Source organism: Gobius niger (assembly GCF_951799975.1).
Source record: "Gobius niger genome assembly, chromosome: 10".
In the NCBI taxonomy this organism is placed as follows: Eukaryota; Metazoa; Chordata; class Actinopteri; order Gobiiformes; family Gobiidae; genus Gobius; species Gobius niger.
In genome coordinates, this window is record NC_136861.1 from 35,320,281 (window position 1) to 35,348,272 (window position 27,992).

Genomic DNA, 27,992 nt, shown 5'->3' on the forward strand with positions numbered 1-27,992 from the left:
CGGTACCAAGTGACAAAATGAATATCCTAATTTCATCACATCCCTCTATGATCGCTAAAATATCCAAAACTCAATCAAACCGAGCAGCTGAAGCAGTGAGTGGAGAAAGGCGTGTTTGATCTGCATTAAACATTAAAACCACAGATTGTTCATGTTTACATTCAGTCCTCAAACTTCATGGCGCCGTCGAAGCCGCTGTAGCTGAAAGGCGGCGGGTCTGGGGCGCAGGAGTCCCGGGACAGGCAGGCCATACGGTTGCTCTCGCAGCTGCCCTCGGAGCCGGGCTCCAAGTACACGCTGTCGGGAGAGTGTATGGACGGGTCCTCGTCGAAGTAGTTGTGGGGCCGCAGCAAGACTCCGCCCCCGTTGCCCACGGTTACAGTGTTGGGGATGTCCTCGGCGTGAGGGATGTGGAGGAAGCCGGCCGTCACCCAGGCAACCAGGTCCTGGAACAATCACAGTGTTCATAAATGGTGGTAACTAGTTTGCGTCGGATGTTTAGATCTTGTAGGGGGCCGTTTGTCAAGGGAGGGGCTTCATAGCGGGTGCATGAGACAATAGAAGACAAATAAAACAAAGAAAGATGCATAAATGACCCTGCTGCTGATCCACGTTTGCCATTCGCTTTGGAAACGAGCCCCTCAGTGCGGGTCTGTGTGTGAATTAAGAATGGACTTATTCTGGCTGACTTCTTCCTGAAACCATAAAAGGCGGCTGGCTCCGGAATTTAACTCCCACCTGAACCGAGAGCATTTTCTCCAGTTCAGCTTTACCCAAATCCTGTAGGCACCTCATTTGAAAGCTAAGATCTACAAAACTCATCTAAATGGATCTTTTTCCTCACGTCATTAGATTTTTTTTCCATCTTTTTTGGGGGGGGCTTCAACTCATTTTTGTAACCTTTTTTGTAATTTTTGGTTATTTTTTGTCCCTTTTTTTTTTTCACTTTTTTTTTTCATTTTTTGTCTTTTTTTGTCACATTTTTTGTCATTTTTTTGTCAATTTTTTTCCCATTTTTTGTCTTTTTTTGTCAAATTTTTGTCATTTTTTTGTCATTTTTTGTCAATTTTTTTGTCCATTTTTTTTGTTGTTGTCTTTTGTCACATTTTTTTTCATTTTTTTGTGTGTCTTTTTTGTCACATTTTTTGACATTTTTTTGTCCATTTTTTGTAATTTTTTGTCACATATTTTGTCATTTTTTCGTCACTTTTTCGTCACTTTTTTGTCAAAGTTTTCTCACTTTCTTTGTCACATCTTCATCATTGTTTTCGTCTCAGTTCTGTCGCTATTTTCACACCTTTTTTCCAGAAGCTTTGGACTGGGGTAAAGCCAAACTGGAGAAAATGTGCTCGGTTCAGGTGGGAGTTAAGGGGTTAAAGCAGTATACTAAGTAACTCGTTCCCCTAGAGGCCATAAGCGCCATTGCAGGTGTCGTAGCATGTTGCGTTTTTTTTACTTATTCATTGTCCGTGAGAGTAAATACTACGCTGACAGAAAAGACAAAGGGACAGAGGGATATTGTACATCCAGTTACACAATGGAGATATTCTTTTTCACTCAAACTTGGCTGTAAATGCTGTGTAACTGGCGCTAGCCCGCGGTTAGCTTTGCCCGTTAGCCTGCTAGCTTCTTCTTTGTGATTCCATTAGTGTGTATTGGTGACTCTGACCCGGTGGCTGCGAAGTTGCAGTTGTGGTTTTCTGGCCACACACATCAGGGGGAGATGAAAGACCCCCCCAATCGTCCCATCAACACTTGTATTAACCCAGAGGGACTACAAAAAGTATTTATTAAGGCAAACAAGTTACTTAGTACTGATTGAAGTCATTATTGCCCACAGGGTTGACATCCATACCTCCATGTTTTTGTCTTAACATGTGCAACGGTCTTAACTGTAGTTTCATCGTTTTTTTATTTTGTTTTTTGCCCTATACTAAATGGCCCTGAGCCTCCGAGGAATTAAGAGCCGGCCAATCAGAGGCTGTATTCTAATGAGCGAGCATCAATGGACATCAAGCTTTTGGCTGCTCTAAGGGACTGTGAAAAAACATATGGCCACTCGTTTTCCTCTGTTTTATGGATATCTTTTCAAGTCTGGATTTGTCTTGTGGTTGTAGGAGGAGCTGACCTGGTTGTGGATGTCGTCGTTGTCCTGGAGGAAGCTGCTGAAGTCCACGGGGGCGCTCCACATGTTGTTCTGGCTGTAGACGCTGCTGCTGCTGCGCTCCGAGTCCTTGTGTTTGGTGACGGCCACTTTGTACCTGCCCAGACATCACACAGCGCCACATTCAGGTAAGTGCGAGTGTTCTGCATGAGATGTTTTCACTCATGAATTCAGGCAAGACACTGCGGGGGGAAATGTATTTATGTATTTGATAGGGACAATGCACATTAATGAACATCTGCATTGAAACAACAAAACAGACGTAAACCGGATTATATAACATATAGAAATGATATCAAACATATTGAAAACATTTGAGTTTGGAGACGTCTGTTTGCATCTTTTGCTATAGAGCAGTGGTTCTCAACCTTTCGGAGCCGCGACCCCCATTATAGCAGTTAATTAGGATCGTGACCCCCACCCGGGTCAGACCATGGGAAACACAGGGACATTAACCCCTTAACTCCCACCTGAACCGAGCACATTTTCTCCAGTTTGGCTTTACCCCAGTCCAAAAGCTTCTGGAAAAAAGGTGTGAAAATAGCAACAGAACTGAGACGAAAAAAATGATGGAAATGTGACGAAAAAGTGAAGAAAAAAATAGATGAAAAAAGTGGCAAAAATGTCACAAGAAATTGACAAGAAACGGACGAAAAAATGACAAAATGTGACAAAAATTTGATTAAAAAAATGAAAAAAATGTGATAAAAAAAAGCTACAAAAATGAGTTGAATACCCAACAAAAAAATGATGGAAAACAAATCTGATGACGTGAGGAAAAAGATCCTCTCGGTTCAGGCGGGAGTTAAGAGGTTAAGCTATATAACTCTTAAAAAACAAAGAAAAAACAATGGCTAAAACAAAAATGAATTAAATTTAGAACAAATAATGGCACCCTGGTAAAATAGCATGTATGCTACGACGCCATAATAATAATATTAAAATACATATTTTATCTATATGCTCTGGCGACCCCCCAAATTTGTCTCGCGACCCCCAGGTTGAGAAGCCCTGCTATAGAGAGTGAACAGAAACACACGACACAGACGAGCGCATTATAATGTGGAAACTGCCGGCTTGTAGGAGATGTTTTGTTGACAGAGCAAGACATCAGAGATCGACTTGTTGTAGAGCCAGGGCTGTGATAAGGCAGAGTCTCATATACAGTGGTGTGCAAAAGTTTGGATAGAAATTTCAGTTAAATATATCATACAGGAGACAAATACAGGGATATTTGAGAAGTGAAATAAAGTTTATATGATTTATGGAAAGTGTGCAAGAATTATTGAAACAAAACAAGCCTGGTCGTGTAATGGCCGTGCCCATCATGGAGAGAGTGGAGGACGTGTTCTAGTAAACACCGGGGCAACACCAGCTGCTGAACCTCACCCCCACCATCAGAACCATGAACACAACGGTGAAGTACAGAGTCTCTTCTTAGACGACCCCACTGACGCACCAGCTCCCTCCAACTGAGCTCCTGTCTCTCTTTGGCAATGGGCATTCTCCTTTCCTCACAAGATTTCAAAAAAGCACTAATGGTCGGATCTTGAGTTTGCAACTGAGAGATATCGGACTCAGCCAGCCCAGGTAGCACACCTACTTCGCTTTGTACACCAAAAACCTCCTCCCCCTCACTCAGAGACTCCCCCGAGGTGAAGTGAAGGTGGACAAGGCTTCTGCGTTTCATTCTGTCACCAAGAGTAGTACTTTGTTGTCAAATCAAAAGAGGCTAACTCCAAGGCCCACCTCTGCTCTGTGGCACCAAGTTTTGCTCTTCATGGAGCTGTAGTTACTCATGTTATGTTTTAAACTCCTACTTGCAAAAGCAATGGGCCTCAACTTACCCCCATGCTCTTGTGATAACACTGCGCCTAGACCACCATAGCTAGCCTCTACCTCCAAGACAAATGGCTTCTGGACATCTGCGTAAGCAAGGACAGGTAACAGGGACATACTAAAGACAGCCTGCTGGGATAGTTCTCTTACCCTGCACTCTCAATAGGTGAGGATCTGGGGAGCTGGCCACGGCTTCCATCACCTGGCATCTGGGTTGATGGAGCAGACTGGATGATTGGCACGTCCCAGAGGTCAGGGCCGTACAACTTCAGCAGTTCACAGTAAAGAGGGTTAAATATATTCATGCCCAATACCCCGGGTACAGCTTTCTTTTTCTGTTTCATGTAGTCAATAGGTGAGTCCTTCACAAACACGCCCTGACGAGGCAGCAGCACACCCAGGATATTCACGTCCAGCTCTATGTAACCCACATAAGGGCTTTTCAAACCATTGGTTGCTTTTAGGCCAAGCCGCCTGCAGTCCTTCAGCCCTTTGTGATTTAGATGAGAGAAATTATTGTTAAAATAACTGTCTGTAACTGTGGCAACTATAGAGCCAGTGTCCAACAAACATGGGACACTGACCCTACCAAGGTCTACCTCCACCTCAAGACACTCTCTTACATCAGAATCAACATGAAAAACATCATCAGAGCCTTGTTGTCCAGTGTTTGGCTCTGCACACTGGTGGGCTCTAGTTTTCCATTCGTTTTGGCTGATTTTGAAGAGCCTTTTCAAGTTCGTTCTTAACATTAGGACAATTTCGTGCAATATGGCTGCTTTGCTCACACCTAAAACAAATAGGCTTCAAGTTTCAAGTTTAATGGTTTTGTATAGCCCAATATCACAACAGAAGTCGCCTCACAGGGCTGCAACAAACATCAAGGCAATAAAACAGAGCAATAAATATGACAATTAAAAGTTCAGGTAAATATAATGGCAAATATAATGTCCAATAGGAGGTAGCCCCCGTCCTTAGACTCTCCAGCACGGCAAGGAAAAACTCAGAAACCCTTCAGCTCTGGCCTCACAAACAGTCCAGTTTGGGTTGGCATTAACCAGGTCTCTCAACCTTCTCTTTAATGCTTGGTCACAAACAGCATCACAAAATTGATCATGCAAATCTTTTGAGGCTGTGAGAGAGGCAGCTTGAGCATCATTGTTAGAAATCGGGTCCATTAAGTCCATAAGGGAATGAGAATAATCAATCAAGGTCTCACCCTCAAGTTGTTTATGGATGTAAAACCGACGCTGTAATGAGATATGAGAGTGCGTGCATCCATAAACCTCTAAAACCTTAGAGATTGACTCCATACATTCCCTTTGTGCTGCTGGTAGAAATTTACTTATGTTCGCTCTTTTCCAGTTCTGCCTCTTGTTTGCGCAAAAAGTGTAATTTGCTCGATCCACTCGTCCAAAGTCCATGAATCTTTACTGTCCACCTTCCCCGAGAATAATGGCAGCTTCCCGTCCTGCTGCACAAATACGACAGGGGTTGGTGTTTGAATGGGTGTCCCACCTGTAGCTCCGCTGGAAGTGGATGGAGCAGCAGGGTTCTCTGCAGTGGTTTTCTGCATCAGAGGTCCAAGGCCAAACCACTGTCACCAACAGCTGCACGTAATCTTCTTCCCCTCGCTCCTGCTGTGCGTTAGCCAAAACGAAAACTAAATGGTCACTTCCCAAAACTGTTTGCCAAATGTTGTAGAGCCAAGGGTGTGAAAAGGCAGAGTCTCATAAAACTTCAATGTTATTCATTATTGAGACAGAAGGCTTTGTTCCCATCTGTTTAGGTACTGAAATCAAGCCAAGAAATTCAATGGAAACTATGAAGGGCGGGGCAAACCCACAAACCCAGCCACAATACACTGCAATCTTTAGGTTGAACAAAAAAACAAAACAAAAACACCTGATTGGCTTCTTTTAACACTGCAACAAACACTGCAAACAGCCCCATGGAACACAGTTTCCTTTAGCTAAACGACACAGTACTGTTTAGACAGGAAGTGACCAACAGCATAAAGTAAATACAAAAAGTAATGAAAAGGTTAGTCCGCCCTTTACATGTGCATTAGGACCAACACGTTGTTACCAAGGACGGACTAACAAACAAAAACAATAACATTTCCCCCCACACAGTGTGTTCAATATCCCCCACGCCGCTGGTCATCAACCAGCTTTACGGTTGGCGTCTTAGCCTCGTACGATCCAAACAAATGTAACCCTCACGCCTGCCGTGGGCGAGCACAGCGTGAGCCCTGGAATCCCACGGAAACTAGCACCTCACAGCAACCAGGCCACTTCCCATTGAACCCGTCACTGGCCTGAGGGGCAGCGACACCACAAGGTACCGCCCGTTACGAACTCAAACGCATAATCCACCGTAATAAAAAGATACTAACATACTTACAGTTTGGTGCTGTGTGAGATGCTTTTTAGCGCTCGCCGTCCCGTACCTGTTCCTGCCCTTGTCCCAGCACAGCTCATGCTGGAAACTCTCCTGTCCAAACTCTTCTCCTGTCCAGGGAGCCAAGTGTCTACGTCCCGCTGTCGGCCTGGCTGCTTTGCTATCGAAGCTCTTCATGAGGAAGGGACGGCCAAATCCATGATCAATAAATCCACTTCATTCGGATATCTCTTTATCCACTTCACTTCTGATCTCCTGGAACATCTTGTCCATGCGTTGTTACATTAGCGGTTTTCCCACATCCTGCAGGCCCCGGGGGACGCACTGTCAATGTACATCCAATTCTGATTGGCTGACAACACAGGGCCTGAGGAGAAGGCCCTGAGGAGGAGCAGCTCGCCAGAGGTGTTTAAGGCACTTTCTGAGTAGGAAATTACAGTTACACCTCAACAAAAACCAATATAAGCGACTCAACTGTACATTATATAAATGAATTAGAAATTTAATATACTATTTTACACTTTTTTTTCCTCTTTGGCTAGGGCTACCAGAGCCTTCTCTGCTAGCCCTAGCCAAAGAGGAAAAAGAATATTGATTGCTGCTGGCCCTGACGGCACACCACTGCATTTGAGCCCTCTTGGGTATTTTTGAGTTCTTAGACTGAATAGAAGAATAACAAAAGGATCGAAGGACTGTACGGAATTAAGAGGGGGTATTGTGCTTTTTTCAATCACATAGCACCAGTCTATATCACACTACGATGATGACCGAACCTTCTGTTGGTCTGTAAATGCAGTAAATTAGAATAACTGCCTCGTATAAAATTGCTCTTTCAAAATGGCTGTAGTGAATGTCTTGAAATAGGCCTCTGTCTCTTTAAGAACCTCTGAGCCTTTCCGACACGCCCCCTCCACACGCTGTCTGTGGCATCAGTGGGGAGGGGGTTCTGCTGAGGAGCAGTGGTTGGTTACTCGGCTGGTGACGAAAGCTCGGAGGCGTCTCCAGGAGGTGGGGGCGTTCCTAGGAGGACTCAGGCAAACCTATCCCTAAAATGGCCGCCATCAGAGTTTTTACAGATTACTCAAAAATATGTGAATGTGCCAAGGCAACACTTCAGGCATGTTTTTACTGAGGGAGTGACATAATAACATGATGTAAAGCTTGAAAAAGTCCATCCATCCATCCATTTTCTTCCGCTTTATCCGGGGCCGGGTCGCGGGGGCAGCAGTCTCAGCAGAGATGCCCAAACTTCCCGATCCACACACACCTCCTCCAGCTGTTCTGGGGGGACCCCGAGGCGACACCAGGCCAGCTCGGAGACATAGTCCCACCACCGTGTCCTGGGCCTTCCACGAGGCCTTGTCCCACTAGGACATGCCTGGAACACCTCCCGCGGGAGGCGACCAGGAGGCATCCGGAACAGATGCCCGAGCCACCTCAGCTGCTCCTTTCAACGTGAAGGAGCAGCGACTCAACTCCGAGCTCCTCCCGGGTAACTGACCTCCTCACCCGATCTCGGAGGGTGCGCCCAGCCACCCTGCGAAGGAAACTCATTTCAGCCGCTTGTATTCGCGATCTTGTCCTTTCGGTCATGACCCAAATCTCATGACCATAGGTGAGGGTGGGAACGTAGATCGATCGGTAAATCGAGAGCTTTGCCCCGACTCAGCTCCCTCTTCACCACGACAGACCGATACAGCGACCGCATCACTGCTGACGCCGCACCGATCTGTATGTCGATCTCACGCTCCATCCGTCCCTCACTCGTGAACAAGACCCCGAGATACTTGAACTCCTCCACTTGAGGTAAGGACTCCCCACCGACCTGTAGAGGGGAAGGAGAACCATGGCCTCGGATTTGGAGGTGCTGATCCTCATCCCGGCCGCTACACACTCGGCTGCAAACCGCCCCAGAGCAGCTGAAGGTCCTGGTTCGTTGAAGCCATCAGAACAACATAATCCGCAAACAGCAGAGACGAGATCCTGAGGCTCCCAAACCGGACACCCTCCGGCCCCTGGCTGCGCCTAGAAATTCTGTCCATAAAAGTTATGAACAGAACCGGTGACAAAGGACAGCCCTGGCGGAGACCAACACGCACCGGGAACAGGTCTGACTTACTGCCGGCAATGCAAACCAAGCTCCTGCTGCGGTCATACAGGGAACGGACAGCACTTAGCAGAGGGCCCCGGACCCCATACTCCCGGAGCACCCCCCACAGGGCACCACGAGGGACGCGGTCGAACGCTTTCTCCAGATCCACAAAACACATGTGGACTGGTTGGGCGAACTCCCACGAACCCTCGAGCACCCGATGGAGGGTATAGAGCTGGTCCAGTGTGCCACGACCAGGACGAAAACCGCATTGTTCCTCCTGGATCCAAGGTTCAACTATCGGCCGGATCCTCCTCTCCAGCACCCCGGAGTAGACCTTACCGGGGAGCCTAAGGAGGGTGATTCCTCTGTAATTGGAACACACCCTCCGATCCCCCTTCTTAAAGAGAGGGACCACCACCCCGGTCTGCCAATCCAGGGGCACTGTCCCCGACCGCCGCGCGATGTTGCAGAGACGTGTCAGCCAAGACAGTCCTACAACATCCAGAGACTTAAGGTACTCAGGGTGAATCTCATCCCGAGCCGCCGAGGAGCTTTCTCACCACCTCGGTGACTTCAGCCCCGGTGATGAGCGAGCCCACCTCCGAGTCCCCAGCCTCTGCTTCCTCATTGGAAGACGTGACGACGGGATTGAGGAGGTCCTCGAAGTACTCCTTCCACCGCCCGACGACATCCCCAGCAGAGGTCAGCAGCCCCCCACCCGCACTGTAAACAGTGTTTGGTGAAGCACCGCTTCCCCCTCCTGAGGCGCCGGATGGTTTGCCAGAATCTCTTCGAGGCCGACCGATAGTCTTCCTCCATGGCCTCCCCGAACTCCTCCCAGACCCGAGTTTTAGCCTCAGCGACCGCACGAGCTGCAGCACGCTTGGCCTGCCGGTACCTCTCAGCTGCCTCAGGAGTCCCACAAGCCAACAAGGCCAGGTAGGACTCCTTCTTCAGCTTGACGGCATCCCTTACTTCCGGGCCCGTAGGCCGAAACAACGTTGAGAGACCTGTCCCCGACCCAAAGGCGTAGGGACGCGACCCTCTCGTCCACCGGGGTGAAAAAGTCGATTTTGCATAATACCCCCCCTTTAAGGGACTAAACTGATAAGGGGTGAAGAATTATAAAATATATACAAGGTTTTATACTGTTTTTTATTCTTATTACTGTTTAGCTTGACTTAACAAAATGTATGCGAAGTATTCTCAGTTCTCTGTTACAGCGGAAAAGTACCAGAACACCAAAGTGTGTGAGCACAAAACCCCCGTGCCCCAAAAGTAAGATAAACAACTGCCTTCCTCCAGAAGGATCTTATCAGTTGCAACATTCCATTGAAGACATAAAATTGGGGGTCGCAGGGCGGAACTATGTGATGCAGCAGAAGCACTGGAGCCAAAGGAACCAATGAGATTTAGTTTTAGGCTCATGAATATTCCAATGTTTAATGTGATACAAATACTCTGCTTCCTTAGTAAAATCCAGTCTCTCCCATGCAATGGACAGCTGGTAGGCTCGATGTTAGGGAACTAGGGAAGCAGAGCTCTGTATTAGATGACCTGTTAGGGAAATAAACCTTTGTGATTTAATCTTCTGAATCCTGGGTCATCTGTGCTGGTATGTGTTATTAGCTGGTAGTGTAGCGTTGTTTGTCAATAACTCTTCTTCCAGTGTTGAACACGCTTGGTGTTGTCCGACGTTTGGGTAATTAATTAGGAAGTGGACAACACAGGAGAAGGAGTGAAAAACTCCTTACTCAACATGTGGTGACCTCGGACGTGCTGCAGGGGGACTTATAGACAGACAACACGGGACGCGGCTGAGGTCCGGTCTCCTTAAAACTATTTGCGAAAGACATACCAGTCGTTCCTTCCACATCCAGCCATCAGCGATTTCACGGACGTCCAATTAGATTAAGGTAAGACGACTTTTGACTTCTACTAAAATGTGAGTCTCAAAGTACGTCTATTTGGCTATTTTCCAAAGTTTAGTTTAAAGATTTTTACTGAAATCAACTGTTGGCTGGTATAATCTGTGAATTGATGGTGGAAGGAATAAGGGACACACGTTAAAATTATAAACTGTTGAAAATAAAGTAGAGAAAAAGTAGTGAAATGACAAAAGAAGTGAGAAAAAGAAGAAGAAGAAGAAGTAGAGGACTGCACGCTGGGTTTTACCCTTTAAAAGCCGAAAGGTGCGTAGGTAGGACCTCCCAAGCCCACGGACGCGTGGACTAAAATTAAAACGTTGAAATAAGTCGTTGACGGATTTGGGGACCGTCTAAAATAGTGGGTTAGAGTCCCAAATAGCAGAGAAAAATTAATTAAAGAAGTGTGAGAAAAAAAAATTAATTAAAGAAGTGTGAGAAAAAAAAAAAGAATTAATTAAAGAAGTGTAAAAGAAGTGTAATAATGTGTGAAGTGAATTACAGAGATACGTGAAGTTGTTTTCGCGGAGAGAAAAAGGAATTAAAGGTAAGAAAAAGAAAAAGAAAAAGCGACTAGAAGGTAAGAGAAATGTCGGGAAAACACAATTGTGAGAAATGGGTTATGTGGTTGTGCCAGGGAACGGGCTTCCTGAAGGGAAGGTCAAAGAAAGAGGTAAGGAAGGCAACAGAGGCGTGTGCACGAATGTATGAAGAACAGAAGAGAAATCCTAAGGAACCACATGATTTAGGAACACTCTGTGGAACGCTTACGGCGGGAGTAGAACTCTGCGCTATGGAAATGCAAGATGCGGAAGCAATGAAGAAAAAAAGAAAATTGGGTAAGCAAGACCTAAAACTCACAGACCTCACAATAAGAAGATATTTTAAGATCAAACAAAGAATCGAACCGGTCTTGGAGGCTGCCGTATCTAAATGGACAAAGGAAAAAAAGATTTTCTCCCCCACTTCGGGGGGCGGGACAAAACAGCCCCTCCCACAGGGAGGAGGCCCCGTCTTGGGCCCTTCGGCCCCCCTTTCATATGAGGCGGGGAGAGCTGGTGGCTCTCTCTACCCTCATAAATCACTTCACGGACTTCTGGATCTGGATGTGGCTCCATCAGACCAACTAACGAAAGAAGAGGCACGAGAAGCCTTCGATAGAATTCAGAAAATGACCAAAGAAGCGCATGATACAGCATTGGAAAGACAACGAGAACTTTATGAAGACCAGGTTAAAACAATGAAAGAGGAAGCAGAATGGAGGAAAGCAGAAGTTGATGAGCTTAGACGGAAACTAGAGGAATTCACACTTAAAGCCAAACCAGACCCAGTGGCAAGAGGAACATATCCCCTAATTCCCACTGGGGCGCCAGAGGTGGGAAATGTTCTCCCTATGGCATATAAACCACTTAAATGTACAGAAATACAACAGATGAAAAACACCCTGCCACCCCTACAGGAAGGGGGCAGGAAGTGGTTTCGCACTCTTCAAATGCAGTGCGCAAATGCCACATTAGCAGTAGGAGATTTGAGAGGCCTGGTGGCGTCGTGTGCTCCTCCGCACGCAGTGGATCAACTCCTGAGAACATCCGGTTTGGACAATCTGCCCCTGCATCAACCTTTTGACCCACATGTGGAAGGCTTTTTAGCGGTGGTGGAGTTAATGTATCCCCCTCCACACCCGTAGCCCCCAACCTTTTCCGCCTATTTACCTGGGATGTGCCCTACTAAATTTTTGGAACAATGTGTTCAGATCTATGTGAGCTCAATGCAAACTCACCCATATAGAAACCCCCAAACAATGTGTCTGTTCCTCCAGGGGGTGTTGGATGTTTTGTCGGAACCAATTAAAACAAGCCTGATGAGTGTTCCAGGATTGTCTTCGGACTCAACTCTCTTTTTGACACATTTAAAACATCACGCCGATCTGTATAACAAAAAACAACGCGAGCGTGAAACAAATTTTAAAGAAATGCAAGAAGAATTGCTAAAATCTCAGCTGAACCAAGCACGGCAACAGGCCACAGCTGCGAGTAAAGACGTAAAAAACAAGGCCCAGGGGCAAATGGTGGCAACAACCTCGACAACTGAAACAGCAGACACGCCTGCCCCATCACCCGCAAGCGCCTTATACGCCTCCCAATCACAGCCCTTAGGGCAACATAACTCCAACATGCTCCCACCAATGCCCCAAACCCAAACACACATCCACTTACATGGGAACTAAGGTGGGAGGGGCAGAGGGAATAATAGGGGACAGTTTAGAGGCAGAGGGTTCGGCGGGCAGGGCTATGGGGGACGGCAGCAACAAAATAACAGAGACAAGTCATGTTTCCAATGTGGAGGAACCGACCATTGGGCCAAACAGTGCCCTCAGTCAGGATGTTACAATTGTGGAGCCACAGATCACTGGGCTAGAGACTGTTCCTAACCCCCAGCCCAAGCTAATCCAGGAGGACGAGGTGGGCCTCCTCTGAGAAACCCAGCGGGAGGGCCTGGCCCTGCACCGTGGAGGCGTGGGGGTGGAGGACATAACTACCCTGTGTACGACACCCAAGGATGTTTTCCCTACGACAGGGATGACCACTGCTAGGGGTGCCCGGTGAGTCCTGTCTCCACCCCAGAACCGTTTGTTCCTGTAGAGGTTGGTGGGGAAAAGTTGATGATGCTCGTGGATACGGGTGCTACGTATTCTACGATGAGGAAGGCTGCCCCGCACATGCTAAGTGATAAACACATCAACCTTTCAGGGCTCACGGGAAAAGCGACCCCTCTACGGATGACAAAGAAATTGAAGAGACATTTTACAAGCTACGGGAGCTTCCATCCAATGCTCCCCGGACGCAATGCAGGTCACATGGTCTAATGGACAGAAAATCACCTGCACACCTTCAACCTCTCATGGACTTTATGTTTTTCGAGAGGACCCTGAATATCCTGGTGTTTCAATCTACTGGCTCCTCCTTGAACCCGATACCCCACAGATGAATGGAAACCATGGTTCTCGATGCTGCACCCATAAGCCCCTCCCAAAGACCCACTGCATTGCACTCTTTTATATGATAGAGCATTAGACCCTCAATATTAGTTAGACTTTGAACAAGAGTTAAAGGGAAACACATATACGATAACAGCCACCCATTTCTATGTCCACAAAACGGGAGTTGTTGCCCCAGTTGTCCTGCCTGAAATTGTGAAACCTTTTTATAAAAGAAGACTTGCTTACTGACCCACATATCTCTCTATTCTTAGGCTTTGGTCATGAAGCGCGCAAACTAGGGCCTCTGACTTATAAACTGAACCACACCCTGGAATGGGAACAGACCGGACTTCTTGGCATAATGTATAGTCCATTTTAAAAAGCTTACAAAGTTGACATTGGTTCTTGTACTGATGCAGTTGTAGTCTCACGGTCACACGGCCATGAATTTACAGATCATGAGGGGACTGCTCAAATGCTGGCTGGGTTCTCAGGAGAGCTGTGGGCGGAAGGGCCCGCTGAAATCGGACATTGTAATAAAGTTGATCCAGTGGTTCTAACGGTGCTCCCTGGTGCACATGTGTATGTCCCCAGAGGCCATTTCGCCATGATAAACAGAGACAGGGCATAGAACAGGCCTTAACAGAATTATGGAACTTTCCCCGTTACTTAGGACCTTTTGAAGTGACTTAGAGGACTGCTACAGCAGTTAAAGTGCAGGGAAAAGACAGCTGGTTTCATTGGACACATCTGAAACCTTGCTCGGACAAGACCGGCTACCACTGGTCCCACACTTTGCCTAATGATGGTGAAAGTGGGTCTGAGAGCCCCACTGAAGGGGGTGGGCAAGCAAACCCACAAACCCATAAACTTGAACTAGAGATAAAGAAGGACAAAAGCTCCTCTCTAAAGTCATGGCTACAAAAGCTAGGCCCACTTAGGTGCCCATACGGGGTGTGGGGTGTAATACTAGCTCTCTGCATACTACTAATATTAATGGCTTTAAAATTAGAAGATCAAAACAATTGTGATAAAATGGTTGAAGGTCAGTCAGTGAAAGAATTAAAACAAGCACTGTATAATATGTGTAAAAAAGTAGGCTAAAAACAAGGTGGAAATGTAGTCATTTATTGTAATCAAATCGGAATGATACTGGTTAAAAGGCGAGGAGCAGTATCCAACCGCCACACTTATAATGGGTTACCCATTATACAGAACAAGCGATTGAAACTTGGAATAAAAAAGGAAAATACACACACCCAGGTTGCAAGGAGTATGCTAACTATGCTAACCTTTCAAACTGGGTAAATCCAATAAATTGGACCGCAATTAGAGATAAGGTGAGTAGACTCAAGGACCAAATCCACAATGGACTTGGTTGAATTGGCTAGAGTCCGGTTCCTGGATCCACATCCTTCAAAAAGTGAGTATTATAATAGGTGTTGTGTTACTGTTATGTTGTGTTTTGTTTTGTTGTGTTGTACCTCTCATTCGCAGCATGATAACCAGGGCTTTAGCCCTCTCAGGAGGCCCTGAGGATCTGGAGATGGGTTTTACAGAGACGCCTGAAGGGGGCGTCTAAGATCTGTATACTGAAAGAGCCAGAATGGCGTTTAAAATCAATTGGACCCAGACGAAGGCTATGATGGAAAATGTGGAGGAGATTTTATCTAACCAAACATTTAAGAGTGTTGTTTTGTTTTGTTTTGTTGTGCTTTGTGTTGCAGGAATGTTTATTTTTATAGCAATACGTGATGGTGCGCGAGGCACAGAAAAATAAAGTGTACTGTTGACCTTGGTACTCCATCGCTGACCTTTCGTTGGGAGAGGTTGGTGAGTGGAGACTATGTCTGGGAGGAAAAAGATGACTTTGAAACTTTTCAGGAACTGATTGAATATGCTCAGATGAAGATGGAGACCTGGTGGTGGTTTTTATACTCAGAGAAACGGTGAATCACTGTTCAATCAAGGTTTTACATTTATTAGTTAAGGGATTTAGTGTTTTAGTTGATCTCTATCGAGATCAGAAGGGGGAATGAAGAATTATAAAATATATACAAGGTTTTATACTGTTTTTTATTCTTATTACTGTTTAGCTTGACTTAACAAAATGTATGCGAAGTATTCTCAGTTCTCTGTTACAGCGGAAAAGTACCAGAACACCAAAGTGTGTGAGCACAAAACCCCCGTGCCCCAAAAGTAAGATAAACAACTGCCTTCCTCCAGAAGGATCTTATCAGTTGCAACATTCCATTGAAGACATAAAATTGGGGGTCGCAGGGCGGAACTATGTGATGCAGCAGAAGCACTGGAGCCAAAGGAACCAATGAGATTTAGTTTTAGGCTCATGAATATTCCAATGTTTAATGTGATACAAATACTCTGCTTCCTTAGTAAAATCCAGTCTCTCCCATGCAATGGACAGCTGGTAGGCTCGATGTTAGGGAACTAGGGAAGCAGAGCTCTGTATTAGATGACCTGTTAGGGAAATAAACCTTTGTGATTTAATCTTCTGAATCCTGGGTCATCTGTGCTGGTATGTGTTATTAGCTGGTAGTGTAGCGTTGTTTGTCAATAACTCTTCTTCCAGTGTTGAACACGCTTGGTGTTGTCCGACGTTTGGGTAATTAATTAGGAAGTGGACAACACAGGAGAAGGAGTGAAAAACTCCTTACTCAACAGGGGTAAACAAAATAAATATTGTGGAATTATTATAAATGCCGGCTTTGTTCATCTTCTTTATTATGCACAGTAGTCTATTTTCATTTCACCTCCATTCCTCCTTGCCTGGGTACGTGTATCAACCTTAGATATAAGGTAACCATTTCTGTTCTTAGTGATTTGATTGGACTCAGAAAGTTAGGAATGAGACCTGCGACCCTCTTGCTGTGATGTATTCTGCATACAGTATGAAGCAGAATAGAACATGAGGCAAAGGGAAGAACATGCAGGAGCTGTGAGTGTAAGCCAGGCTGTGACTGACCTGGCCCAGGACATGGCCTTCTCCTCGGGCTGGCTCTCGGGCAGGTGCTCCCCGGCAAAGCTGTACACCTGCAGCCTGTAGGAGCGCTCATGGCCCCAGCGGTTGGTCTGGTTGCTGGAGATGTGCAGGTACCGCGGGGTCTTAGTGCCGTGACGCAGCGCCGCCTCCTGTGAAGAGAAGAGCGTGGGCATGTACCAAAGCAAAGCAACTCAATCTCATGCCGTAGTAGATTCTGAGCAGTGTTGAGGGCCGTGGTCTTGTTGAAAGGTCCAGCCCCGGCGCAACTTCAGCTTTGTCACTGATTCCTGGACATTGTTCTCCAGAATCTGCTGATACTGAGTGGAATCCATGCGACCCTCAACTTTAACAAGATTCCCAGTCCCTGCTCCGGCCACACAGCCCCACAGCAGGATGGAACCACCACCACATTCTACTGTAGGTACAAGTGTTTTTCTTTGAATACTGTGTTTTTTTCTGCCATGCACAACGCCCAAATAACTCTGTTTTAGTTTCATCAGTCCACAGCACCGTATTCGTATTATATGTGCTGTAGCAAACCTCAGCGTGTGCAGAGAAAAGGCTTTTTCCGCATGATTCGTCCACACTGCATCTCCATGTGTAAAGTGTGCTGAATAGTTGAACGATGCAGTGACACCATCTGCAGCAGGAGGATGCTGTAGGTCAGGGGGGGGCAACGTCAGGCCCGGGGGCCAAATATGGCCCTCCAGCACAGAACCTCTGGCCCCCAAGATGATTTTGAGGAATATTATTATGCAAATAAGAGGTCAAATACCTGTTAAAGTATCTAAAATTGTGAGAAATAGTGTCAGTATTTTAAAAATGTCCTGGCAGAACGTCCCACTTGGTCATATTATATCATGTAAAAACGGGGATTCTAGACCCACAAATCGGTTGCGGAACCATTTTCAGTAGGTCGTGAGTCTAAAGGGAACATTTTCCATCTGAAACTGCATGGGAACAGTAACAGAGTTTGTTCAAATGTTTGTTATTGGGTTGTTTTGATCATAATTTCAGTGTTGTTCAACAAAAACTTATACAATATGCAATATTTTATACAATATATGACAAATTACAGTTTTGTTTCGGGTCATCCTGGGGCAATGTTCGGCCACTTAAGAACCACTGATGTAAAACATTGGTATTTGCAGAAAAAAGTTCTTTACTTTCGGCTACAATGGTGAGGTTCGGCCCCTGGTGTTTTGGCAAAGATGAAAATCGGCCTCCACGACGCATACTTGCCTACCCCTGCTGTAGGTCTTTGGAGCTGCTCTGTGACTGTGAGCACCGTCCTGCGCCTCTGCTTATCTGAGGTTTTTCTTGGTCTGCACCTTCAGGCCTTAACAAGAACTGTGCCTCTGGTCTTCATATTCCTCACAATGTTCCTCACAGCGGAAACTGAGAGCTTAAATCTCTGCTTTCTGTCTCCTTCCCCTAAAGCTGGGGTAGGCAACGTCAGGCCAGGGGGCCAAATACGGCCCTCCACACAAAACATCTGGCCCCAAAGATGATTTTGGGAATTATTATTATACAAATATAGACGATATGTGACCATTTACAATTGTATTTGGGTCATGGCTTGTCATCCTGGGGTAATGGTGGGGCCCGAAGCCGCACCACTTGAAAACCAGTGATGCAAAACATTGGCATTTGCAGAAAAAAAAGGTCTTTGCTTTAGGATACAATGGCGAGGTTCGGTCCTTGGTGTTTTGGCATTGACTAAAATCGTCCCTCCACGACTGAACCCCTACCCCTGCCCTAAACCATGATGTTGAACAATCATTGTTTCCAGAGAAGATGCAAAGAGGAGAAACACTTACAATGGGCCTCCTTAAATCACCAGTAATGCTTTATGCTTTGTAGTAATATTTATATATATATATATATATATGTATATGTATATATATGTATATATATATGTATATATATATGTTGTTCTAGATACTGAGGGCATCATAGGCCCGGGGAAATCACAGGAGCCATTATGAGACTGAGAAATAGCTCATTGCTATGTGCTACGAGAAGTAACATTTTGCATATATATATTTTTAGATGCTAGACTTATCATTATAAAAGTCATTTACTTTGAGAGTATTGATTGCTGTATGAGATAAGCAGTGACATGTTGTAAGATGCTAAAATAATGCTGACATTTTATGATTTTTGTGATATGAATAAAAGTTAAAAAGGTTAAAGTTTAACTGCTGAACTTGTGCCCTTGCCATTTTGGAGGAGGAAGTGGTTTGTGAGCTGAGGATCTGAAACAAATCTGCAGATCGTACATTTGTTGTTCTTGGAGGTGCGTCTGAAACTGGTTGGAACTGATCTGTCTGATTGGTCAATCAATATGCAAAGATGTCTAAGTAATAGGCGGGTTAGGCGGCCCCTCTTCTGTAAGATCATGTACTTTCATTGCATCTTTGGTCCCCTTGAGCACGTTACTAAACTCTCTGGATTACTTTCTACCTCCTTTACACTTAGAGAGAAAAGAGATATTGCTGTTGATCAGTTACAGGAGCACATGTGACACTTACCAATCTTGTGCCTCACTTATATGGGCTTGTATTGGGTTGGTTGTGTTGTGTACTCGCTGTAGAAGCGATCAAACCCGAATCAAGATCCCTGAAACACATTTACTGTTGCCCAGTGCTCACCTTTCAAACCTCGAATCATTCCAGATCCTTCATCTTCAGGCCTGAGTAATCCCTCTTTCTGACACTTTTCTATCAGGGGAGATCATACAGTTTTGTGAGGAAAAGATTTAAAGAAGTCCACCTGGTTCATTTCCCTTAGATCTTAAGGGTCTGGTTATTAGTCCGAGCGATTTCATCAAAGGAATTTCATGAAAATTTAGAGGTGTGCCCAGACTTTTGCATGTACTACTGTAAATGTACATTATTTCATACTTCTTGTTTCTCATATTTTTTGCCACGACGGAAACATGAATCACAGTACTCAAGTAACATTTTCTCCCAGTACTTTTTTACTGTTTCCTGAGTAAATATTTGGGCCACTGCTTTTTACCACTACTTGAGAAAAAAATCATTTCAAAGTGACGCTACTTTTACTTGAGTAAATATTCTGGCTACTCTTCCCACCCCTGCAGCCCAGAGTCGGTGCCAGCCTTTCTGGGGCCCCAAGCAAAGACTTCTCTGGAGGAACAGAACGCCTAACACTAAAAAGCTTTTGAACGGGCCGCTCAAAAAATAATCGGCCTGTCTTTAATACAAACACTTTTAGGTGGTGTTTATCGATGCTAGCGTTTGCTCTGAGATAAACAGTCCTCCTCAAAAAACCTTAAAGGCCTTAAAGGAATAGTTTTCCCATACTGAGATATGTTCTTACCTGAGACTAGACGAGTTGATGTGTACCTGTCTGGTCTTTGTGCGTGCCCTCAGACACGCACAAAGACCAAAGATGTTGTTAGCATTTGGCCTCTCCCAATGTATTCCTATAGCTCCAAACGGGGGTGAAGTTGGAAGCGACCACGCTCCTCCACATGCACGCACAAAGACCAGACAGGTACACATCAACTCGTCTAAGCTCAGGTAAGAACATATCACAGTATGGAAAAACAGTGAACTATTCCTTTAACATGTCCACCTTCTGGGCCCTGCCCCACAGTTTGGAAACCATTTATTTAAATCTGAAACCTGCACCAGGCTGATTATTTCTATCTTAGATTAGTTTTAAACCATGCACATTCAAAGAACTGAGGGCAGTTACTGAAAGTAACTCGACTGCTTTTATCTCAGAACCACTGGAATCAACTCCACTTTGAGAGAAATCCAACGACTTTGCTTCAGGCACAAGGAGATGGTTTGATCCGTGTGTGGCTGATGAAGCTCCATGTCTGCTCCTCTGGTGTGAGTGGAAACGTTCAGAGGAAAGTGAGAGAACACTACTACTACTACTACTACTACTACTACTTTCAGCATCTTGCATCTTTCTTAGAGCGCCCTCCGCAGGCACCAGGGGGAATTAATCCTATCACAACAAGCCACCATTTTAGCTAACGGCCTGCCAACAAATCAATGGTGCCTCGATCAGCGCCGCTTTAGCAGCTCAGTGATGGTTTATGGGCTTTGATGGCAGTAGAAGATGGAATCGAGTTGAAAAAGGCTGTACCTTCTCCGTGGTGAGCGTCCTCTCCACCAGGTGCGGCGTCATGGCGTAGTGATGCGGGGCCCAGGGCAGCGAGATGTTCCTGTACTCCATGTCTTTGGTCTGGAACATGTTCTTCACTCCTGAGACCACAGGAGATCACGCTGATTTTTACACTATTTATGTTAGAACAAAGTCTATTAAGTCATAACTAAAACTAAAACTATCTATATGCTCTTTAGTTTGTTATGTTGCACGAAAACAACATATTAGCCCCTACCTTTGACCTAATTCTAGCATTTGTATTGTTAGTTTCCTAAAGAACGGTGTCCTCTAGTCGCTGTATGATATGTTAAACTTTAGTTTGGAGTTTGTTTTGAACCTGTGGTGTCAGATGTCAGATTCCATGGTCTTGTTTCCTCTCCCTGAGTCCCTGAGGTCAAGGCTTCATGTTTTGAATTGGAGCCATGTGAGAGATCCCTCTGGGAATCCAACCCCATTGCTTTTATATATGCACATGTTCACAGAGAGAGACTGTAGAGTCTCCAGGCCAGGTCCAACTGACTGATGAACAGCTTCAACCAGCAGGCAGTCAGAGTGCTGAACTCTCCCCTTCCCCTCTGCGTCCCCTGCATTCACTTATAATTGTGTGCTGTATGTAGTGAAACAGGCTGTACTTTGATCTCGTCTGCAGAATGCTTTACACATATGTGACGTGGTCATTGAGTACTGCAGCTCGTACTTAAGGCTTTGTACTTGGGGTGGTATTGTGCTTTACAAGCCTGTATTGCCAAGTATATCAAAGCGCAACAGTGTAGTCATTATACATTCACTCCATACTCCATGTTGTAGCCACAGCTGCCCTGGGCCTGGGGTAAACTGAGGGAAGTGAGGCACCAGTCTGTGCCATCGGCCCCTCTGACCACCACCAAACACGTTTTTAGTGGTCGGGGAAGCCTGGAGTACCTGGAGCACTGATATTGTTGTGCTATTTGATTGTATTATGATATTTTACTATAGTTTTCTATAGGTGCATTCTTACACTTCCGCAGACTTTAAGGAGGCTGCTGTTGTTAGATAAAGTTGGCTGAACTCACCCGCCACATCCAGGTCTGCTTTGAAGTGGATGAAGTGTGTGTGGATGTTGCCCAGCACGTTTGGCGCCACCTGGTGGCCATGTTTGAGGCCGCCTTGCACGAGGAAGGAGGCGGAGATGTAGCCTGTGGCGTGGATCTTGGCCTCCACGGCGCCGGTCTGGTAGAAGATGAAGTCCCACATGTAGTCGTAGTTCTCGATGGCTGTGATGGTCCTGAAGACCAGCGCGCTGTTGGACATTGTCTTGTTCGTTGTAAGTACCGGTTAGCTGTAATCAATGAAACCGAGACAGCTCTGTGTGGAAGTGCTGGCAGCCATTTATTTTAACCCCTCACCAGACAATCCCCCAAGACACAAGAGGGCGCTCGAGAGTAGCGTATGGACTAAACCACTACCATAACATCCCCCTTTCTCAGTACGTTATGAGCGATAACGTTACATCAAAATTGTGTCAACTTATCATGCAAAAATGTAAACATTGCATCTTATTTACATGTACTGTTACCAATTGGGGCTGTGATAACAAACTTCTTTCTTAGCTTGTAAATAGAACTATTTTTTTTTTCTTTTAAATTTGTACAGGATTATCTGTTATTACATTTGTAATTGGCGTAACATTTCTTCTTCTTATCTTGAACAATGAACTAACTATGAAGGTGGGATAGACTACCCATACCTTCAGCTGAGTGAGGGGACTATTCTGCCCCGGGCTGGTCACTCAGCGTTTGAGAGTACCTTCTACCTAGGTCAAAGTCCTTAAGGTACCTCGGAGGGTTTCTCTCCCTGGTTGGATACCGCTTCTCTGTAGGACGGTTATTTGGAGATGTTGGGAGTCGAGGAGTAGCAGGTGCATCAAGTGGCGGGTCGTTCTGCAGGACATAACCAGGGGTGTCCTCAGGGTCGGTCTTAGACCCTGTGAGAGTGACAAGATGACTCCGATTGCGTCTCAGGAGTCCTCTGGGGGTCTGAACCAGGTACGACCTTGGTGTATCCGCCCTGGCTGTGACTGTCCCATTTTCTTTCATGTCTGTAATCCAAACCTGATTTCCTGGGTGTAGTCCCGAAAGGTCATGTGCTCGGTGTCTGCTATTGAACCATTTCCACTGCTTCTCTCTCTCCCTCCGTTCTCTCTCTCTCAGCGTAGTGATGTCAGTCCACCCTGGACTGAGGCAGGATGGAAGGATGGGCACTGTCGTGCGAAGTTTTCTTCCCATCAGGAGCTCTGCAGGGCTGTGGCCGTTAGCAAGCGGAGTGGCACGATATGCCATGAGCGCAAGATAGGGGTCGCTCTCTTTTTGCAGTAGATTTTTCACTGTTCTCACGGCTCGTTCAGCCTCGCCATTGCTCTGGGGAAATCTTGGACTGGAGGTGGTGTGGGCAAAGTCCCATTCATAGGCAAATCTTTGGAAGTGCTCTGATGAGAACTGTGGGCCGTTGTCACTCCGAACCTCCACAGGAATGCCGTGTCTTGCGAAGATGGACTTCATGTGTTCAATCACTGCCGTAGAAGTAGTGTGTGTGAGCTTGGCTACTTCTATGAATCTGCTGAAATAGTCCACTAAAAGCAGGTACTGGCTGTTATTCCATTCAAAAAGATCAACACCAACCAACTCCCACGGATGTGATGGGAACTCTGTGGGCAGTAGTGTTTCTCTGTGGTGTGGCCTCTCTTTAGCACACGTGTCACATTCAGACACTAACTTCTGCAGTTGTGCGCTGAGTCCTGGCCACCATACCGACTGCTTTGCTCTCTCTCTGGACTTTGCGATGCCCTGGTGACCTGTGTGTAGGCGGCCCAAAATGTCCTTTTGCAGTGACTTGGGAATGACTATACGTGTCCCCTTTAACAGTAGGCCATTCTCAACTGTGAGGTCACCGGCGTGTTGCTGATAGGGAAAGCATGGCCCTGATATTTTGTGTTTGTCCGGCCAGCCATTCCAGCAGTATTGTTTCACTTGTCTCAATACGTCGTCCCTGTCTTGGTGTTCTCGGATTTGTAGTAACCTTTTCTCTGTTGCAGGAAGATTAGTGACAACCTGATGTGCATACAAGTCTATTTCTTCTCCTAATATTTTGTCATGCACTGTCTTTTCTGGTGCTCTGGACAACACGTCCGCAGTCGCAATGCATTTGCCAGGCACATGTGAAATGGAGAAACAGTACCTCATTAATCTCATTCTCAGTCTCTGTACACGTGGTGGTAGCTCGTCAAGGTTCTTTGAGCCTAAAAGTGGCACTAAAGGTTTGTGATCCGTCTCGACATGGAACTCGATGCCTATGAGAAAATCTGAGAACCGCTCACACGCCCAGGTTATGGCCAGGGCCTCTTTCTCAATCTGAGCATACCTTTGTTCTGTCGGGCTGAGTGCTTTTGATGCGAATGCGACTGGTTTGACTGTGCCGTCTTCTTGCTTTTGAAGCAGCACTGCTCCGAGTCCAAAGGAAGATGCGTCTGCTGATACTGTTGTCTGGGCTTTTGGGTTGTAGAGTGCCAAGTTTGGTGGCCTGCTCAGTTCTGACTTGATCATGTCAAATGCTTTTTGTTGTGCATCACCCCAGCACCACATGCTTTTAGCACCCAGCAAATCCCTCAGTGGCTGTGTCTTCTCTGCGAGGTGAGGGAGGTATTTTCCCAAATGATTGACCATCCCTAGGAACCGCCTCACACCACTGACGTCTGTGGGTGCCTCCATGTTGCTGACTGCTTTCACTTTTTCTGGGTCTGCTTTCACTCCAGTGCTGTCAATGATCTGTCCCAGAAACTTAATGGAGGTTTTAGAGAACTCACATTTCTCGCTGTTCAGCGTCACTCCTGACTTTTCGAGCCGCTTCAGAACTGCCTCCAGTCGTGTGTCGTGTTGGGCCTGCGTTTCAGCGTACACCAGTATGTCGTCCATCTGGCAGACCACGCCATCCAGCCCCTCCAAGAGCTGGGACATCCTTCTCTGGAAATGTTCGGGAGCAGATGAGATACCAAAACAGAGTCGATTAAAACAAAATCTCCCGAATGGTGTGATGAATGTGGTTAAGAGTGCTGAATCTCTTGACAACGGGATTTGCCAGAATCCTGAGTTTGCATCGAGTTTTGAGAAGATCTTTGCATCTTGAAGCTGTCCCAGAGTGTGCTCGACTGATGGTAGCATGTGTCGTTCACGTTTGACAGAGTCATTCAGCTTTGTTAGGTCGACACATACACGTACCTCCTCTTCTGATCGCTTTGGAATCGGGACCATCCCGGCACACCAGTCAGTGGGCTGCTCCACTCTTGAAATGACCCCTAGCTCCTCCATACGAGCTAGTTCCTTTTTAACTTTAGGTAACAGGGGTAGTGGGACGCGTCGGGGTGTTGACAGAGCAAATGGCTTGGCATCTTCTTTAAGCTCAATTCTGTATTCCCCCTCCATTTTGCCTAAGCCACTGAACAGTTTTGGGAAACGATGCTTCACTGCCTCTACCGATGTGAGTGACACTGCCTCCACTCTAGCCACCAACCCGAGAGCTACACTTGCTGGGCGACTGAGTAATCCCTGTATCAGATCTGCTACCACATACACTGCCTGTACTGACGAGTTATTGGCTGTGCTTAGGTTAGCTGTGAACTTCCCTTTAACTGCAAGAGGCGACATGCCCGCCCCATACAGTTTCAGTTTAGTTGGCTGTAGTTGTGGTCTCTGTGCTAGAGTATTGTACACCTTTTCAGGGAGGACAGTGACGTCTGCTCCTGTGTCAATCTTGAGCACACAGTCTAGATTGTTTACTTTGACAGTCGTAACCCATGCATCATCTGACTTATCTGAAGCTACTGAGCCTAAAAATGCAACCTCACTTTCACTGTCATCGTCATTACCCGCGGCCTGAATTTCTCTTACTGCTCCTGACCTACACACTCGTGCATAGTGTCCTTTTTTCTTGCACTGATTGCAGAATACATCTCTGGCTGGGCAAATGTGGTTGCTGTGATAGGGTGCCTTACCACACCTGTTGCATTGTTGAGTGTCACGATTTGTGTTTCTCTCTTGGGCTTGTTTCATTGCCTTTGGTGGTTTATTGAATGTTTTAGTGAAAGTCTTCGTTTTTGCTTTGACACTGTCCACGTTGCAGGGGTTTACTTGTCTGAAGTTATTTTTCAGAAGATCCTGCTGTTTCTTCACAAGCTCGCTTTGGCGAATTTTCATGACTGCTTTGTCCAGCGTAAGCTCAGCATCCATCTGCAGTGACTCCGAGAGCCGCTTGTCACTTATCCCGACCACGAGTCTGTCTCTGATCATTTCGCTGTGCAGGGCACCATAGCCACAGTGCTCTGCCAGGGCATACAATGATGTGATAAAACTGTCTGCAGTCTCTCCTATTTCTTGTTTTCTTTGGTTAAACTTTGCACGTTCAAAAATGACATTTCTTCTCACAACAAAATGTGCTTCCAACCTGGCTACCATCGTGTTGTAATCACTCGCCTCCTCATCTGTCAGGTTCAATGAAGTGAGCACGTCCTCTGCTTCTTCACCCATTGTGTAAATCAACGTGTTTATCTGGTTTTCTTCTGGCTGTAGCTCGAGCCCAGAAGCTATCCTGAATCGTTCGAACCGTTTGGTCCATTTCGGCCACTCTTCTGGCTTTTTGAAGTCAAATTTTGGTGGCGGCGAGATCTGAAATGCCGTTGGTGGCGCTGCGGCTGCTGCCATGATGTGTCACGATCGATGCTAACTGGCGCCACTATCGTGTTAGCTTCGGTTAGCTCGGCACTTACTGCGCTTGTTTCTTCAAGCTTAAAACGCGAGTTCACTCCGGTCAGTAAGAGCAAGTCCTTCTTTTGTTTCGTCGCTCCCCCGGACCACTTCTGACACCATGTCTTGTTCGTTGTAAGTACCGGTTAGCTGTAATCAATGAAACCGAGACAGCTCTGTGTGGAAGTGCTGGCAGCCATTTATTTTAACCCCTCACCAGACAATCCCCCAAGACACAAGAGGGCGCTCGAGAGTAGCGTATGGACTAAACCACTACCATAACAGACATCCCGCCGTAACTGTTGTGGAAGAAGTCCGCGAAGTGTCTGCGCAGCGGCTGGCCCAGGTTCAGCTCAAAGATACAGATGGAGTTGGGAGTGCGCGTGGGCCCTGGCGCGTCTATGTATCTGTACGTGTCCACGTACGTGGCGTCATACGGACAGTCCACGCCACGCACGAGCTCGTGCGCGAAGCGGCCGATGCCAAAGCCAGAGTCCAGGAACTTGGTCATGCCCAGCCCTGGGGTCACGGAGCCGTACACGGACATGGCCTCCTGCACGCTCAGCTCATACAGGATGCGCTCGTGCCTGAAGCGCACGTCGAACACGCGCATGCCCGTGGCCGCGCTGAGTCCGAAGGCGAAACTCCAGTCCATGTACAGGACGTGGTTGTGGCTCACGCTGTAGCGCGCGCCCTCAGGGTTCACGAGCTGCGGGCCGAGCTGCAGGGGGCGGGTCCGTGGCTTCAGAGAGCCGTAGTCCTCCCACGGAGTCTTCACGATCTTCTTCACCGTGCGCGCGCTGTACGCGCCCTGCAGCGCAGCCACGGAGTCGAAGTACTGCCCGTTGTAGAACACGCGCTCCACGCGCCACTGTGACGCGTTGGGGCTGCGGTGGTTCACGAGCACCTCGAAGCCCACGGGCTGGATGTAGAGTCCGCTCAGCTCGCGGCAGAATGACATCCAGGTGCGGCGGTCATCCGCGCGTGAGCCGCGCGGCATCTGCTCAAAGGGCTTGAGCTGGTGCTCATGGTCCACACCGAAGCTCTCCCAGAGCAGCGCGGCCAGGGGAGAGAAAACTCTCTCCTCGATGAACTGGAACAGCAGAATGTACTCTCCAATGGTCACGGAGCGCGCGCTCAGCGGCAGGTCACCTCCGTAGCGCTCGCGCGTCACGTCGCGGTGGTAGCTGGGATTGGGCAGAGGACCCACCTCATACTCTTTAACGTGGCCCTCGCTGCCGTAGTAAACCACCACAGTCGCCTCTCTGCGCGGCGCGGGCCCGTGCGCGTCCAGGTGAGTCAGCACCTCAGCCTTGCGTGGCACGCGCAGGTCAATCAGGAAAAGAAAGTTTTCATCTGGCCTCGTGCCCTGGCGCGTGGAGATGCGCAGGTCCTTCTGTCGGAGCATGTACTTCTGGACCTGCGCGTGCTCGTCCTGGCTCAGGTCCGCGAACACGCGGCTCTTGGCGTCATGTTCACCCCGCAGCGCGTGTCTGCTGCGGGCCGCGCACGGGGGCTTCGTGCGCGAGTACACCACGATCAGCGCAAGGTTCAGGAGCAGGGAGAGGAGCACGAGCAGCCCCACGCACCACTTCACCAGCGAGTTCATCCTGGAGCGCACTGTCTGAGGGCGCGAGGAACTGCTGAATGTCCCCGCACTCTCCC

At 47.0% G+C, this 27,992-nt stretch overlaps 1 protein-coding gene across 1 annotated transcript; it reads right to left on the minus strand.

Moving 5' to 3' along the window:
* Positions 1-69: 69 nt before the first annotated feature.
* On the minus strand, positions 70-27,936 carry LOC306969402 (primary amine oxidase, liver isozyme-like; the record flags this gene model as incomplete). The annotated part of the gene is made up of 6 exons (XM_079565023.1): positions 70-446; positions 2,129-2,261; positions 16,390-16,556; positions 20,536-20,654; positions 21,609-21,840; positions 26,611-27,936. The coding sequence occupies 6 exons, from the start codon at positions 27,934-27,936 to the stop codon at positions 162-164; spliced, it is 2,262 nt and encodes a 753-aa protein (XP_079421149.1). The 3' UTR covers positions 70-161.
* Between the last annotated feature and the right edge of the window lie 56 nt (positions 27,937-27,992).